Raw genomic sequence first — 12670 nt, 5'->3', positions numbered from 1 at the left:
CTCGCGATATTTCAGTCGAGCTGGCGTTTGTGAGAAGTGAGTCTCGCCGAGCTCGGAAGTTTGACGCAGAATTTTCCCTGTTTGTCGGACTTTATTTTGACAGTCTGAGTTAAATACGATTCATTTAAATCACTCAACGAGCTTAAGAAACATAAAGGATGGATAAAGGAAAGTGAAAGCTGTGTTTTTAGACACCAACGTACGCTTCCGTGCGGGTAACTTGAATCACTCAATGATAAGAGTGTTGAATATTCATATAACGTTACATATTGACCAAATGTATACTGACTGAATGAATGCAACCATATTGTACTTAAGTACGCACTCTTTAGTACGCATTGTGTGTTATATTACAGCACCAGCTGTTTGATGACTGAACTGATGTGTATTTGTGCATGTGTAGCATCTATGCTTACATTCATATTCATTTTAATCTGTTAAAAAGCAGAAATGTCACACATTTGACACCTGTATACACAGTACAGTTGCTATAGGCTTACAGTTCTTGTGTATTTTCTCAGATATTGAGCAGCATGTCTCTTCATGCTGTTGAAGAAGCTGTCAAGATGTGCAAAGCTGAAGAATCAAGACTCACTGAAAACATCAGGCAGTGCAAGGAGATTTTGCTCTCAATGTAAGATATTTAAGTGGTTGTTATGGCATACTTGTCTTGAAATAGAGGGTGTTTAATCTTAAAAGTTAAATTTTGTCGGATCATGTGCAGGAGAACACGTGTGAAAGAAACCAGTGAGTTGGAAACTGCTTCAGCCATCAGTACTGAAGATGGTTAGAGGAAAATCATTTATCTGTTTACCTTTAGTTTTTATATAATCCCATGTCATATATTACATAACAACATTTTGTCTCTGCTCTTTAAAACAGATATTCCACCTGAAGAAAAACAAGAAATTGAATTGTTGGAGCTGGTTTTAAAAAAAGCGCTGAAAATCCGCAGCACATCTGAGGGTCATAAAGAACTTCACGCTGACAGCAACCAAAAAATACAGAAAAATAAAGCACTCATTAATTATACTGTTAAAGAAGGAGATAAAAGAAAACCAGTGAAATCTTTCCCCCCCTCGGAGACGTGCAAAAAACCCAATCATCACAGACGAGCAGCCGGAGGGAACGTGTCCCACGGGTCCGTTCTCGTCCGGAAAGGACCGACTGGAGACAAAGGAAGGCCGACAGTCCCAAAGAGCGCTCCAGGGAAGATCTGCTCCGCAGGATCCCAGCAGAAGATGTGTGTCAAAGCCACTAATGCTAAACAGTCTTCCCCATCGGTCTCCTGCCAAGATGGGAAATTCACAACAGGAAATGTGCAGTCTAATGCACAATGGTATATCTGATCAGTTATTCATCTTTGTTGCAGAAAAATATGAAATGAATCTTTAATCTAATATGTGCACTACCTTTCGAAAGTTTGGGGTCAGTATCAAAGAAATTAAGAAACTAATACTTTTATTCAACAAGGATGCATTAAAGTGATCAAAAGTGACAGAAAAGACATTTATAATGTCACAAAAAAGATTTCCATTTTAAATTGAATGTTCTATTAAAGAATCCTGAAAAAAAAAATCATGGTTTTCACAAAAATATGAAGCAGCACAAATGTTTACATCATTGATAATAATCATAAATGTTTCTTGAGCAGTGAATCAGCATATTAGAATGATTTCTGAAGATCATGTGACACTGAAGACTGCAGAAATTCAGCTTTGATCACAGGAATACATTTAATTTTAAAGTATACTCAAATAGAAAACATTTTATTAAAATTATAATAATATTTCACAATATTACTGTTTTTACTCTATTTTTTATATATCAAATAAATGCAGCCTTGGTGAGCAGAAGAGACTTCTTTCAAAAATATTAAAATCCCACTGACCTCAAACCCTTGAATGGTATTGTATATGTATTATATAATATATATTACATATTTTTTTCCATCAAATGTAGCTTTTATGGCGTTTTTGTTTGTTGCTGTGTAGGATATCGTCTCCTTTGTTACCAGTCTGGCGAGCACAGAGAACAAAGCAGATCCGGTCAGTCTAATATTGTCTTTTAAATCCTTTTAAAAGGAATATTTTGGGTTCACAACAAGCTAAGCACTATCACCAGTGTTTGTGACATAATATTGATTAGACTGTCTAATTTTTTTAAAATCACTGTACAATGGAAGTAAATAGAGTAAACCTTAAAATAATGTGGCGAAATTAAAGCATCAAGACTTATTAGCATTAGCATTAGACATGTTAATGTGGGACTAGTGTAAGAAAAACCTTGTCTGTGAAACATTATGTATCCAAGATTACACTGCAAATATGTGTTTCTCTTACTTAGTATTTTTTTCTTGTTTCCAGTCCAAATATCTACAAATTCTTAAATCCAGATGCTTTTACTAGATAAGTAAAATGACATAAGATATTTGGGGGGAAAAAATCAATTCTGTTTGAAATCTTGATTCTTGTTTTTGTCCCAAACAGAAACAAGATTATTTTTTTTTTACCCAATTGGCAGATCATTTTGTTTGTTTTAAGCAAAAACTCACTTCATTTGGATTTTTTTCCACCAGAAAACAAGAAACAAGTCATTTTACTTATCTAGTAAAACATATTGTATGAATATATACAGAATATTAAAATCACAATTTTTATTGTGAGGAAAAAAAACAACAGTTTTCTTAAAGTGTAAGTGTTTTTTCAGATTGTGGAAAAAAGTATTGAGCCAGCAATCAAAGCCCGTACCAGAGAGAGCTCAATTTACTGAGAGACTGCAGGGAACTGTATCCTTCAGATCAATCCTGTCACTTCTGACCTGTCGCATTTGATCAGACATGATCAATACATCCATGCAATCATCATTTTCTCCTCTTGGTGTTGTTGTAATCCTGATCTAGGAGTAAACTGCACACTATAGAGCGCTGCAGTAATGACATATTTTTGTAGGCCAACCCAGGAGTTCACATCACTCTCGTTCCCTCAACAAAAACCCATTAGGATTTATCCATTGGCTTGGGATTAAAGCAGAAAATAAGGTCTGTGACTAACAAAAGCTTATGATTCTTACACGTTTTGATTATCATGATAATCTTCACAAGCATAAATACAATCAGCAGAAGTAAAAAGCTAAACGTATTGTCACATGACTTCAACATCACCATCACTAAGCTTCAGACAACTCTTTATTTAAAAACATTTTCCTCAAAAGTTCAAGTTATAATAGTTTTCAAGGGTGTTATTATAAACACAACAAGGCTGTGAAAGCAGACTAGTGAGTAGATGAATTTACCTGTTTGGTTGATGACGTTTAATGTCCCCATTTAGCCATTTGTCAGACAAGTAAAAGCTTTAAAAAAATTTACAAGAGGGTAAAACGTGAAAATCTCTTGACCACACCACAGACCTTCAACTATTTAGCCAAAAACACACATTGACTTTGGGACGATGGAACCGGAAGTGCTAAAATGCAACACATTTCTGGGTTTTGGCCTACAAAAATACATCATACCTGCTCCACTCTATTCCACTTGCTGTTTGTTCAAAAGTCCTTGTCAGGTCAGACGGCATATTTAATTTGACGGCATTGAAAATGAAGCTTTTTTTCAGTGATAAACATACAATTTTGTCATCTTTTTCTCTCCATTTCTTTTGTTTCTGTCAAATTAAATATGCTGTCTGTCTAAGATCTCTCTTATTTTCTTAACCTGCTGCTGTATCAGTTCCCATCAGAATGGCCTTCCAGATGTCCTGCTGATATCACAACAGATCTGGACGTGCTTTCACAGCGTTGTCTTGACCTGACGCACAGTTTCCAAGCTGAGCAGAGCTGCTCCACAGACTCGGACTCAGGTACCCACACTGGGGGCAGGAAGATGGAGGGCTGCAGGAAGACAGAAGTGTGTGGGTGGAAGTAGGGGGCTGAGAAATGAGCATCTGGACAATAAGGATCCGTCCAAGGATGACACTGTCATCTAGTCTTTATTCATCTGAGTCACAGGCGGGCAGCTCATTTGGAGTAGATCGAGATTGAGATATGTTTTTGTGTGTGTGTGTGTGTCACAGGGACATCACATGAGAGAGAATATGAGTCCTTGCGGATGCTGGAGGGTTTGGAGAGGATGACGGCAGAACTTCCTACATGTGCTGATCAGCTGAAGAAAGGTACTTCACAATTTGTCTCCAACTATTTGATGTCATTTTCAGGTCAGGGTTCATGTGCAGAGGTTGCTGCTTTTGGTGTTACTCATTTGTAAGTCACTTTGAATGAAAGCATCTGCTGAATGAACAAAGTAATTTAAACAATTTAACTGTACGACTCAGGAAAAGGATATAGTTCATTTAACACACACTGAGCTTTTGTGACAACATGCCCCAATAGTGCATCATGTTAACACACTATAATAAGGTAAGTTGTCACAAAATATAGGCTATTTAATGGCCAAAAATTAAGCGTTAAACATTTATGAAGTACAACAAAAATTCACGAAATCATACAAAAATATGAATCCATTGTTTTTACCAACAGAAACTATAATTAATACATTTTAATGATATAATTTTTTTTTTTTTTTAGAATTTAAATATTTATTAGAATATTTATATTAAATGTATTTATTTAGATTTTATTCGAATTATTTTTTGTTATTAATATAAATTATAATATTGATATTACATTATAATTAATTGTAAATTATTTGTAATTGTTTTTAATTGTAATATGATGAATTTAATTATCATTTTATTTAACAGATGTAAAAACTTGACATTTATGAACCATCCTCTTGTCCTGAGAACACAGTTCAAACTTTTGGTTCAAATCTGCTTTTATTGTACAGTTGACTCTTGTCTGAAATATGTCAGTGTGGTTTTTATTGTTAAACAATTAAACAGACGGATATTACAAAATATGGTCATATTGTAATTTTACTTAAAGGGTTAGTTCACCCAAAAATGAAAATTCTGTCATTAATTACTCACCCTCATGTTGTTCCACACCCGTAAGACCTTCGTTAATCTTCAGAACACAAATTAAGATATTTTCATGAAATCTGATGGCTCAGTGAGGCCTGCATTGACAACAAGACAATTAACACTTTCAGCGCCCAGAAAGGTACTAAAGATGTATTTAAAAGTTCATGTGAGTACAGTGGTTCAACCTTGATGTTATGAAGCAACAAGAATAATTTTTGTGTGCCAAAAAAACTAAATAATGACTTTATTCAACAATATCTAGTGATAGGCGAGTTAAAAACACTGCTTCATGAAGCTTTGAAGCTTTACGAATCTTTTGTTTTGAATCAGTGGTTCGGAGCGCATATCAAACTGCCAAAGTCACGTGATTTCAGTAAACGAGGCTTCGTTACATCATAAGTGTTTCGAAATTTCAATGGTTTACCACTGGGGGGCGTGATTATTTTGGCAGTTTGATACGCGCTCTGAACCAATGATTCACTGAAATGTGAAACAAGATAACCCAGCATTCTGTTTACCTGAGGTTTAAAATGACCCAGGGTTAACTATTTACCCTAAAGAAACACACAAGACAGAAGTAGCGAACTTCATCCATTTTCTTTACTCTTTTCACGTCCGTTTTCACATACATTACGTCATTACACAAGTCAACAAAGTACAATTCTTCTCATGAACACAACAATGTTCACATGGTAATTGTAGTGATCAAAAACTCAGTCTATTTTTGGATTCAGTCTACTACAGTTTAACCTGTTAGCATTACACTGTACCGCCCACAGTACACACCTTTCAAAAGAGACCATAACCATGCATATACTCCAAATGGTTCAAGAACAGCATGCAGCATGCCTTTTTTAGGGATTTAAGGCAAATTTTACAGGAATGCTAAGGGGTTAACAAATCACACCGTTCTATTTTGGGTCTAATGTGGTGTCAGTAGTCTTTAAACTGTTCACCCTCCATTAAACAGTGCTTGTTGAGTTTCTGTGCTCAGTTTCACAAATTCACATGTTCGATTTCTACAAGTCACATGCCATGCAATTATCCAAGAAGTCAAAAGTCCCATCCCTTTTTCAACGTGGTTAGCTATAATATTTTTCTCATGTAGTTTAAAGTGTTCCCTCTGGATTTAAAGGGTAACATCTCAAAAAGCCTCAAACATGGTTCATCATTTTGAAGCTTTGTCCTCCACAATCCCATATATATCCCCCGACCCCACAGAGATCCATTTACCAAAGTTTCCATGTTCTTGCTTCTTGGGAAAGCAATTAATGCACTGTAGATGCTTGCTCACATGTAGAACAGCTTTATGTAATCCAGATCAAGCTGTATGAACAGGATAGTTAAAGGTGCCCTAGAATTAAATATTGAATTTATATTGGCATAGTTAAATAACATGAGTTCAGTACATGGAAAAGACATACATTGAGTTTCAAACCCCATTGCTTCCTCCTCCTTATATAAATCTCATTTGTTTAAAAGACTCCCGGAAAACACGCGGATCTCAACATAACACCGACTGTTACGTAACAGTTGGGATCATTAATATGTATGACCCCAATATTTGCATATATGCCAGCCCATGTTCAAGGCATTAGACAAGGAAAGGCAGTATTTACGTCTGGATCTGTGCACAGACAAGGTAAGCCAGCAAGAACAACAGCGAAAAATGGCAGATGGAGCAATAATAACTGACATGATCCATGATAGCATGATATTTTTAGTGATATTTGTAAATGGTCTTTCTAAATGTTTCGTTAGCATGTTGCTAATGTACTGTTAAATGTGGTTAAAGTTACCATCGTTTCTTACTGTATTCACGGAGACAAGAGCCATCGCTATTTTCATTTTTAAACATGTGCAGTCTGTATAATTCATAAACACAACTTCATTCTTTATAAATCTCTCCAACAGTGTAGCATTAGCCGTTAGCCACAGAGCATAGCCTCAAACTCATACAGAATCAAACGTAAACATCAAAATAAATACTTTACTCACATCATTCGAAGCATGCATGACGAACATCTTGTAAAGATCCATTTGAGGGTTATATTAGCTGTGTGAACTTTGTAAATGCACTGTAATATAGTGGAGAGCTCGTGTGGCAGGGAGCACGCGATTTAAAGGGGCGGCGCTGCCAAAATCAGTGTATAGTTAATGATGCCCCAAAATAGGCAGTTAAAAAAATTAATTAAAAAAAATCTAGGGGGTATTTTGAGCTGAAACTTCACAGACACATTCAGGAGACACCTTAGACTTATATTACATCTTGTAAAAAAGCATTCTTGGGCACCTTTAACTGAACTGAACTGCATATGTTAATATAATTTCTTAATAATGTTCTAATAATATAGCTGCAAGCAGCAATTGTCAGATTTCAAGCACTTTAAGGCCTTTAAGCACATATGTAAAAATGTATTATGTTTTAATTTAGCAAGCCTGTAACCATCTCGATCATAGATGGAAAAGACTATTTATAGCCAATACAGGCAATTTACCATAGGAAATGTATGATTTTTAAAGCTTTCAACAGTTATCGAGGTTGAGCCAAAAACCTAGAACTAGTTCGCGGAATTAGGTTTTTGAACGATTCGATTGACAGCAGCGGTCCCAGTGGCAAAGTTGCTCAGAATGAGGAGTTCTACCATGTGGCATGAATGTTGTGGGTGTGTGAGAAAATCGCATAATTTACGATCCTTTACGCACGTAAAAACATGAATCTTTGGCAGATTTCTTTAGAATTTCTCTTAGGCCTCTGGGGCCATGAGTCAGACAGGCCCAGCGAGTTTCGTTCCGATTGGCTTATGTAAAATTAAAACACCGTTGGTGGCCACATTTTTCAAGACACGCAAATGTCCTCAAAGGCAGTTTTGGCACCTCGGACAAAGACACTGCATGCCAATTTTCAGGTCAATCAGACTTAGGGTTGCATAGTTATAGCCAATTTTAAGTTTTTTTTCCATGTTATAGCGCCACCAAGTGGCAGTCGCCAGTCGCCGCGACCACAGAATGAGCTCCTACATATGTGTGCTGAGTTTGGTGAAAATATCTCATTCCATTCACAGGTTATAGCCATTTTAGTAAAAGTGGCTCTGCCCACTTTAAAGGTTTTGGCGGCCTTTCAAGCCCGTGAATCGAAATTTCAACTTTTTTTTGATAATTATTGACAATCAGACTCTGGAGAATCTCACTGCACTGGTTTGGTTCCAGTCGGGCCAAAAACCTAGGACTAGTTTGCAAAAGTAGGTTTTTCAGAAAATCCAAAATACCCAAAAATTTCACTCGAATAGAATCCGAGGCATGCATTTCGTCCGTCTTGAGCCAAGGATTCCAACAATAAAAGACACGCCTAACGGTTGAGGAGTTATTTTGTACTTTTCAGCACTGTAGCGCCCCCCATTAGGCCGATTGAGCCTTGGTGGCATTGTAGATTGTGTGAGTAATTCCAACCCACAAATTTTCAAGCTTCTACGACTTGTGGTTTGTTCTACCTGATCCTTGGAAATTTTAACAATTACAATGGGGTTTCAGCACTACGTGCTTGAACCCATAAATACCAAATGCAATTGTTAAAAGGCATAAAATCCAATGCAAAACTACCTTGTGTTTCTCAGACTGGGAGAGGTGGGATAAGAGGAGCTCTGGAGCTTTCTGTCCCATCCGGAGGAGAGGTGAATGGGGTGACCCCATATCCTGTCTGCCGCCCATCCTGTCATACAACAGTGAGGCTGAACTGAGAGAGCTGGAAAGCCGAAGGCTCAGAGTAGAACAACTTCAGCAGGCCGTTCATCTTCAAAAGGTTTAAAATAATTCTCCTTTTTAATATTCAAGAGATAGCCTTTTTCTTCATTTGGCCAAAAAGGTGTATTATAAGGCAGCATATTGTTGTGCTATTGAGTTTACATCATTGATCATGATTATCCTGTTTATATCACTGTAAAGCTGCTTTGAAACAACCTATATTGTATAAAGCACATGTTTTTCTTTCTATTTTTAGGCAATGTCCGATAACCTTGTGTCTTTCTGGGACTCTCATTCCGGTAACGAGCAACCGAGTGCCGTGGTTCTGCGTGGTCTGTACTCGCTGCTGGCGGAGGGAGGGGTTCAGTTCCCGTCACTGGTTTTGGATTCAGAGTGAGATTGAGCAAAAACAAGACTGAATTTCAGGGTCAGTTCACAAAATTCCTTGAAGCACAGCTGGGAAGTGTTCCACACAAAACTGTTCTCCAGAACTCTTATTCTGAGAGAAACTCTTTGCGTTTCAGCACTAAGCGTGTTCGCTTTGTGCATTTGCCTCGGATATTTAACAAAGTTTTGATCAGTCACACGACTGGAGACGTGATCAGCGAGTGCAGCTGCTGCTAAAAAACACAAATAAAGCTTCCAGCTGATGACTCTCATCATCCATGAGTCAGGATTTCATTTCATTGTCATACTCCTCCATCCCACATCTGTCACTGAGTGGCAAAAGTTTATTTGGCTCTCTGATGAGTTCTTCCTGTTTGCATTCATTACTCTGAGCCTCAACGTGCCAAACCGCCGGCATCTTTTGAATACCAATACCGTGCGTCCTTGTGAGGCCTGTGGTGTTGTGTTTTGCCAGCAGAGGGTGATGTGTTCTTGATGCTGTCCTGAACATCTTCCAGAGTCTCTATTGACAGCATCTGTGGCATGACGTCTGTTAGGACTGAAAGTAATTTAAACTCATCCCTCACTTTATAAAAGCAAACAATGATTGTGTTTATGCTCTAATGCACTAGTAATGGATGTCTAGACGTTTCCGAGCCCCATCACGAATTCAAAAATGTGTTATTCGATCTATAAAGTGTCTAAATCGCCCCTCTGGGTGTTACTGACGCAAGTACTGTTTGGATTTGTGTCTGTGTAAACAGTCTAGGATAATATCCTTGTACATATAGGCCAATGTGAAAGTTTTATCTCACATCATCAGAACAGGAATTATTGGATATAACTTTGCACAGAGAGTGTTTTTTGATAAGATTAGCAAGTTTTGTTCTATATTTCTGAACCCGTGTGTATTTTAATGTTTATTCCGGTGCATTGCCTTGCCCTATATAGAATTGTTAGTGCATTAGCATAAATGTGTCCATTGAGTACCTCAGGGATGACGTGCTTTTGTATGCAAAACCCAGAAGTGTGTTAGCATTTTAGGACTTCCGGTTCCATCGCCCCGAAGTCTATGGGTTTTTTGAATGGGTTTTTGCTAAATCGCCTGAAATAAGGTCTGAGGTAAACAAAGCCTTTTAATATTTTCATGTTTTGATCTATGACATAAAACACACCAGTTTTAAGCCGCATGTGATTTTTTAAAAAAACATTTATTGTGTCTTAAAAACGGCGGTTGCTAACAAGTTGCTAAAAGGGACTACTTCCTTTGGCGGGGACTTTAGACGTCATCATGACAAACAGGACATTTGGACAGCATTTCTCATGAAAAAGTGGATAAGTATTCATACACAGCGCAGATTGTAATCAGCGAGCATGTTTTTAAATAAAGTTGTTTTCTAAATAAAGTTTGAGGAAGCTTGGTGGCAGTGACGTTGATCCGCGACCATGGTGTGCTGTAGTCCGTTTATAGCCTACTGTTAGCCTTTTATATCTGATGACTTTATTTAGGCTTCAAAATGTATAAATGTTGTGTTAACTTGTGAAGATTATCTTGAGAGACAAAACGTGTAAGTGTCATAACCCTTTGTTGAACACAGAGCTTATTTTTTGTGATTTCCAGAAGTCTATGGGGAAAATGAATAGGCTTTCGATCGAGGGAACCCGTGCGCCGCAAACTTCTGGGTTGGCCTAGTCACGTTCAGGGGGGGTTCCCAGGTAAAAATTGTGTTCTGTGGGAAAAATCGAGTTCCTTGGGTGTCGCTTCAACCAGTGGACTAAAGAAAACAACATGTGGCAATAGTGTAAAAATAGTCCAATTCCACGGGAAAACAGTGGACTTGGCAACTCTGCTAAGATTCTGAAATAAAGAAAGTTTTCCATTTAAATTAAAAAAAAACAAAAAACCTTTACACAGAAGAAACTGAGTAATACTTTTGACAAATGTTTCAAATCATGTAGAGGTACATGAAATGAAAACCTCAATCATTTTGTTGTCAATTTCATTAGACGTTTATATACAAAACTTTAAAAAAATGTACCCAAACTTTGGTAAACACTAAAAATGTGTAGAAAATCAACCAAATCTCATGACAGTTTGAGTAGTGGACAACTTGCCGATTTCATATAAATTTATATGATCTGACTCATTCAGAAATGTATGATCATTACACGGTTAAATGATAGCGTGAAGGTCCACCCCTACATCTAACCTTCAGGGGGGCATAACCTGATATTGCTGAGTTCAACATGTTCCTGGGTCAACATTTTTGTTGATCCTGGAACAACATTCAAATCAACCAATCAGATTTGAGGGACAAGTTTACAGATTATGTCAAGTTTAGGCTTAAAATCATGAATTTGTGCTTCTACATCTAGTGTTATTCATTTGTGCTTCTACATCTAGTGCTTCTAGTGTTATTCATCTATCATTTCCCTCTGATTTTTGGGTTAACTTATGGGTAGGATTAGGTTTAGGGGTAGGAATAGGGTTAAGACTAAATTTTCAGACTAGAATGTTGTTCCAGGATCAACAAAATATGTTGACCCAGGAACGCATCCAACTCAGCAATATCAGGACGTGCTTCAGGGGGTGTGAGCAGATCGTATAAAAATATTCAAATGAGATTGTATGATTTTGGCAAAAAAACCCCAAAAAAATCATACTTTTTTATAAGAGTTAATGGGAAAAAATGTCTGCTTTCTTTCAAAATTCATTCATCTGACTTGAAGCGTTGTTTCATTGCATTTTTTTTTCCAAGTAGGGTTCAAAGGCTTTGTTCACAATGCAACCAATCAAATATGATCATAAGGACTCTCTGACTGTAATTTTCCAGGTAATGAAAGAAACCGCATCTGTTGCTTCAGACAGTGTAGTCAATATCTGTGTCCATCTACATTAGTTGCCATAGTGACTATGAGAGTAGCTGTCACTGTGGATAGACAAGTGCAAAAAACTAAAAATTTGCTTATGTTTGTGTCCATCATGACATCTCACAGCAGTGTTGTTATATGATGTGTCAGAAATGATTTACTCAATCACTCATTCACCATTCAAAATATAATGTGTATAATGTTAGAATCATGTTATATCCTAAATGACATTAAAAAGCTACTTCTGAAATGACCAATCAGACTTAAATATATAAAATCTGTGATCTCAAAGCAGAAATAGACATTTGTAAGAGAATCAGAGAATATTTTTTGGCAATATTGGCAACATTTCTGTGCCTTACCCCATTGACGTCCATTCAGTCCATTGTGAGCGTAAATGTTAGAGTAAATTTGTCCATTAGGCTTAAAGGGTTAGTTCACCCAAAAATGAAAATGATCCCACGATTTACTCATCCTCAAGCCACCCTAGGTGTATATCTTCTTTCAGACAAACACGATCTGAGATATATTTAAAAATAAATACTTTAATGCATACTGCGCAAGTCGACTTGCACCAAATGAGTAACCCGTGACGCCTCTCGTGGTCCAAACAAACAGAGCTGTGAAACAAACTCAAGCTCCTCTTCTCTTATATTGAAATCCTCCAACATTTTTCTTTAAAATTTCTAATTTTA

The 12670-nt window shown here is 37.0% G+C and overlaps 1 protein-coding gene across 2 annotated transcripts; it reads left to right on the top strand.

The window, feature by feature from the left end:
- The first annotated feature begins 1 nt into the window (after window position 1).
- On the top strand, window positions 2-10262 carry LOC125275131 (tubulin epsilon and delta complex protein 2). 2 transcript variants are annotated; one of them, XM_048201828.1, is made up of 10 exons: window positions 2-215; window positions 522-634; window positions 725-786; window positions 883-1339; window positions 1995-2048; window positions 2710-2788; window positions 3725-3854; window positions 4068-4166; window positions 8591-8775; window positions 8974-10262. In XM_048201828.1, exons 2-10 carry the CDS (start codon window positions 534-536, stop codon window positions 9112-9114), a joined length of 1308 nt encoding a protein of 435 aa, XP_048057785.1. In that variant the 5' UTR covers window positions 2-215; window positions 522-533; the 3' UTR covers window positions 9115-10262. The 2 variants fall into 2 exon arrangements, with proteins under 2 accessions (XP_048057785.1, XP_048057794.1); XM_048201837.1 differs by lacking the exon at window positions 725-786 and having other exon boundaries at window positions 38-215.
- The last annotated feature ends 2408 nt before the right edge of the window (window positions 10263-12670 follow it).

The sequence above is a fragment of the Megalobrama amblycephala genome, linkage group LG1 (assembly GCF_018812025.1).
Source record: "Megalobrama amblycephala isolate DHTTF-2021 linkage group LG1, ASM1881202v1, whole genome shotgun sequence".
Lineage (NCBI taxonomy): Eukaryota > Metazoa > Chordata > Actinopteri > Cypriniformes > Xenocyprididae > Megalobrama > Megalobrama amblycephala.
Note: the sequence above shows the minus strand (reverse complement) of the source record. Positions and strands in the feature narration are given on the sequence as shown.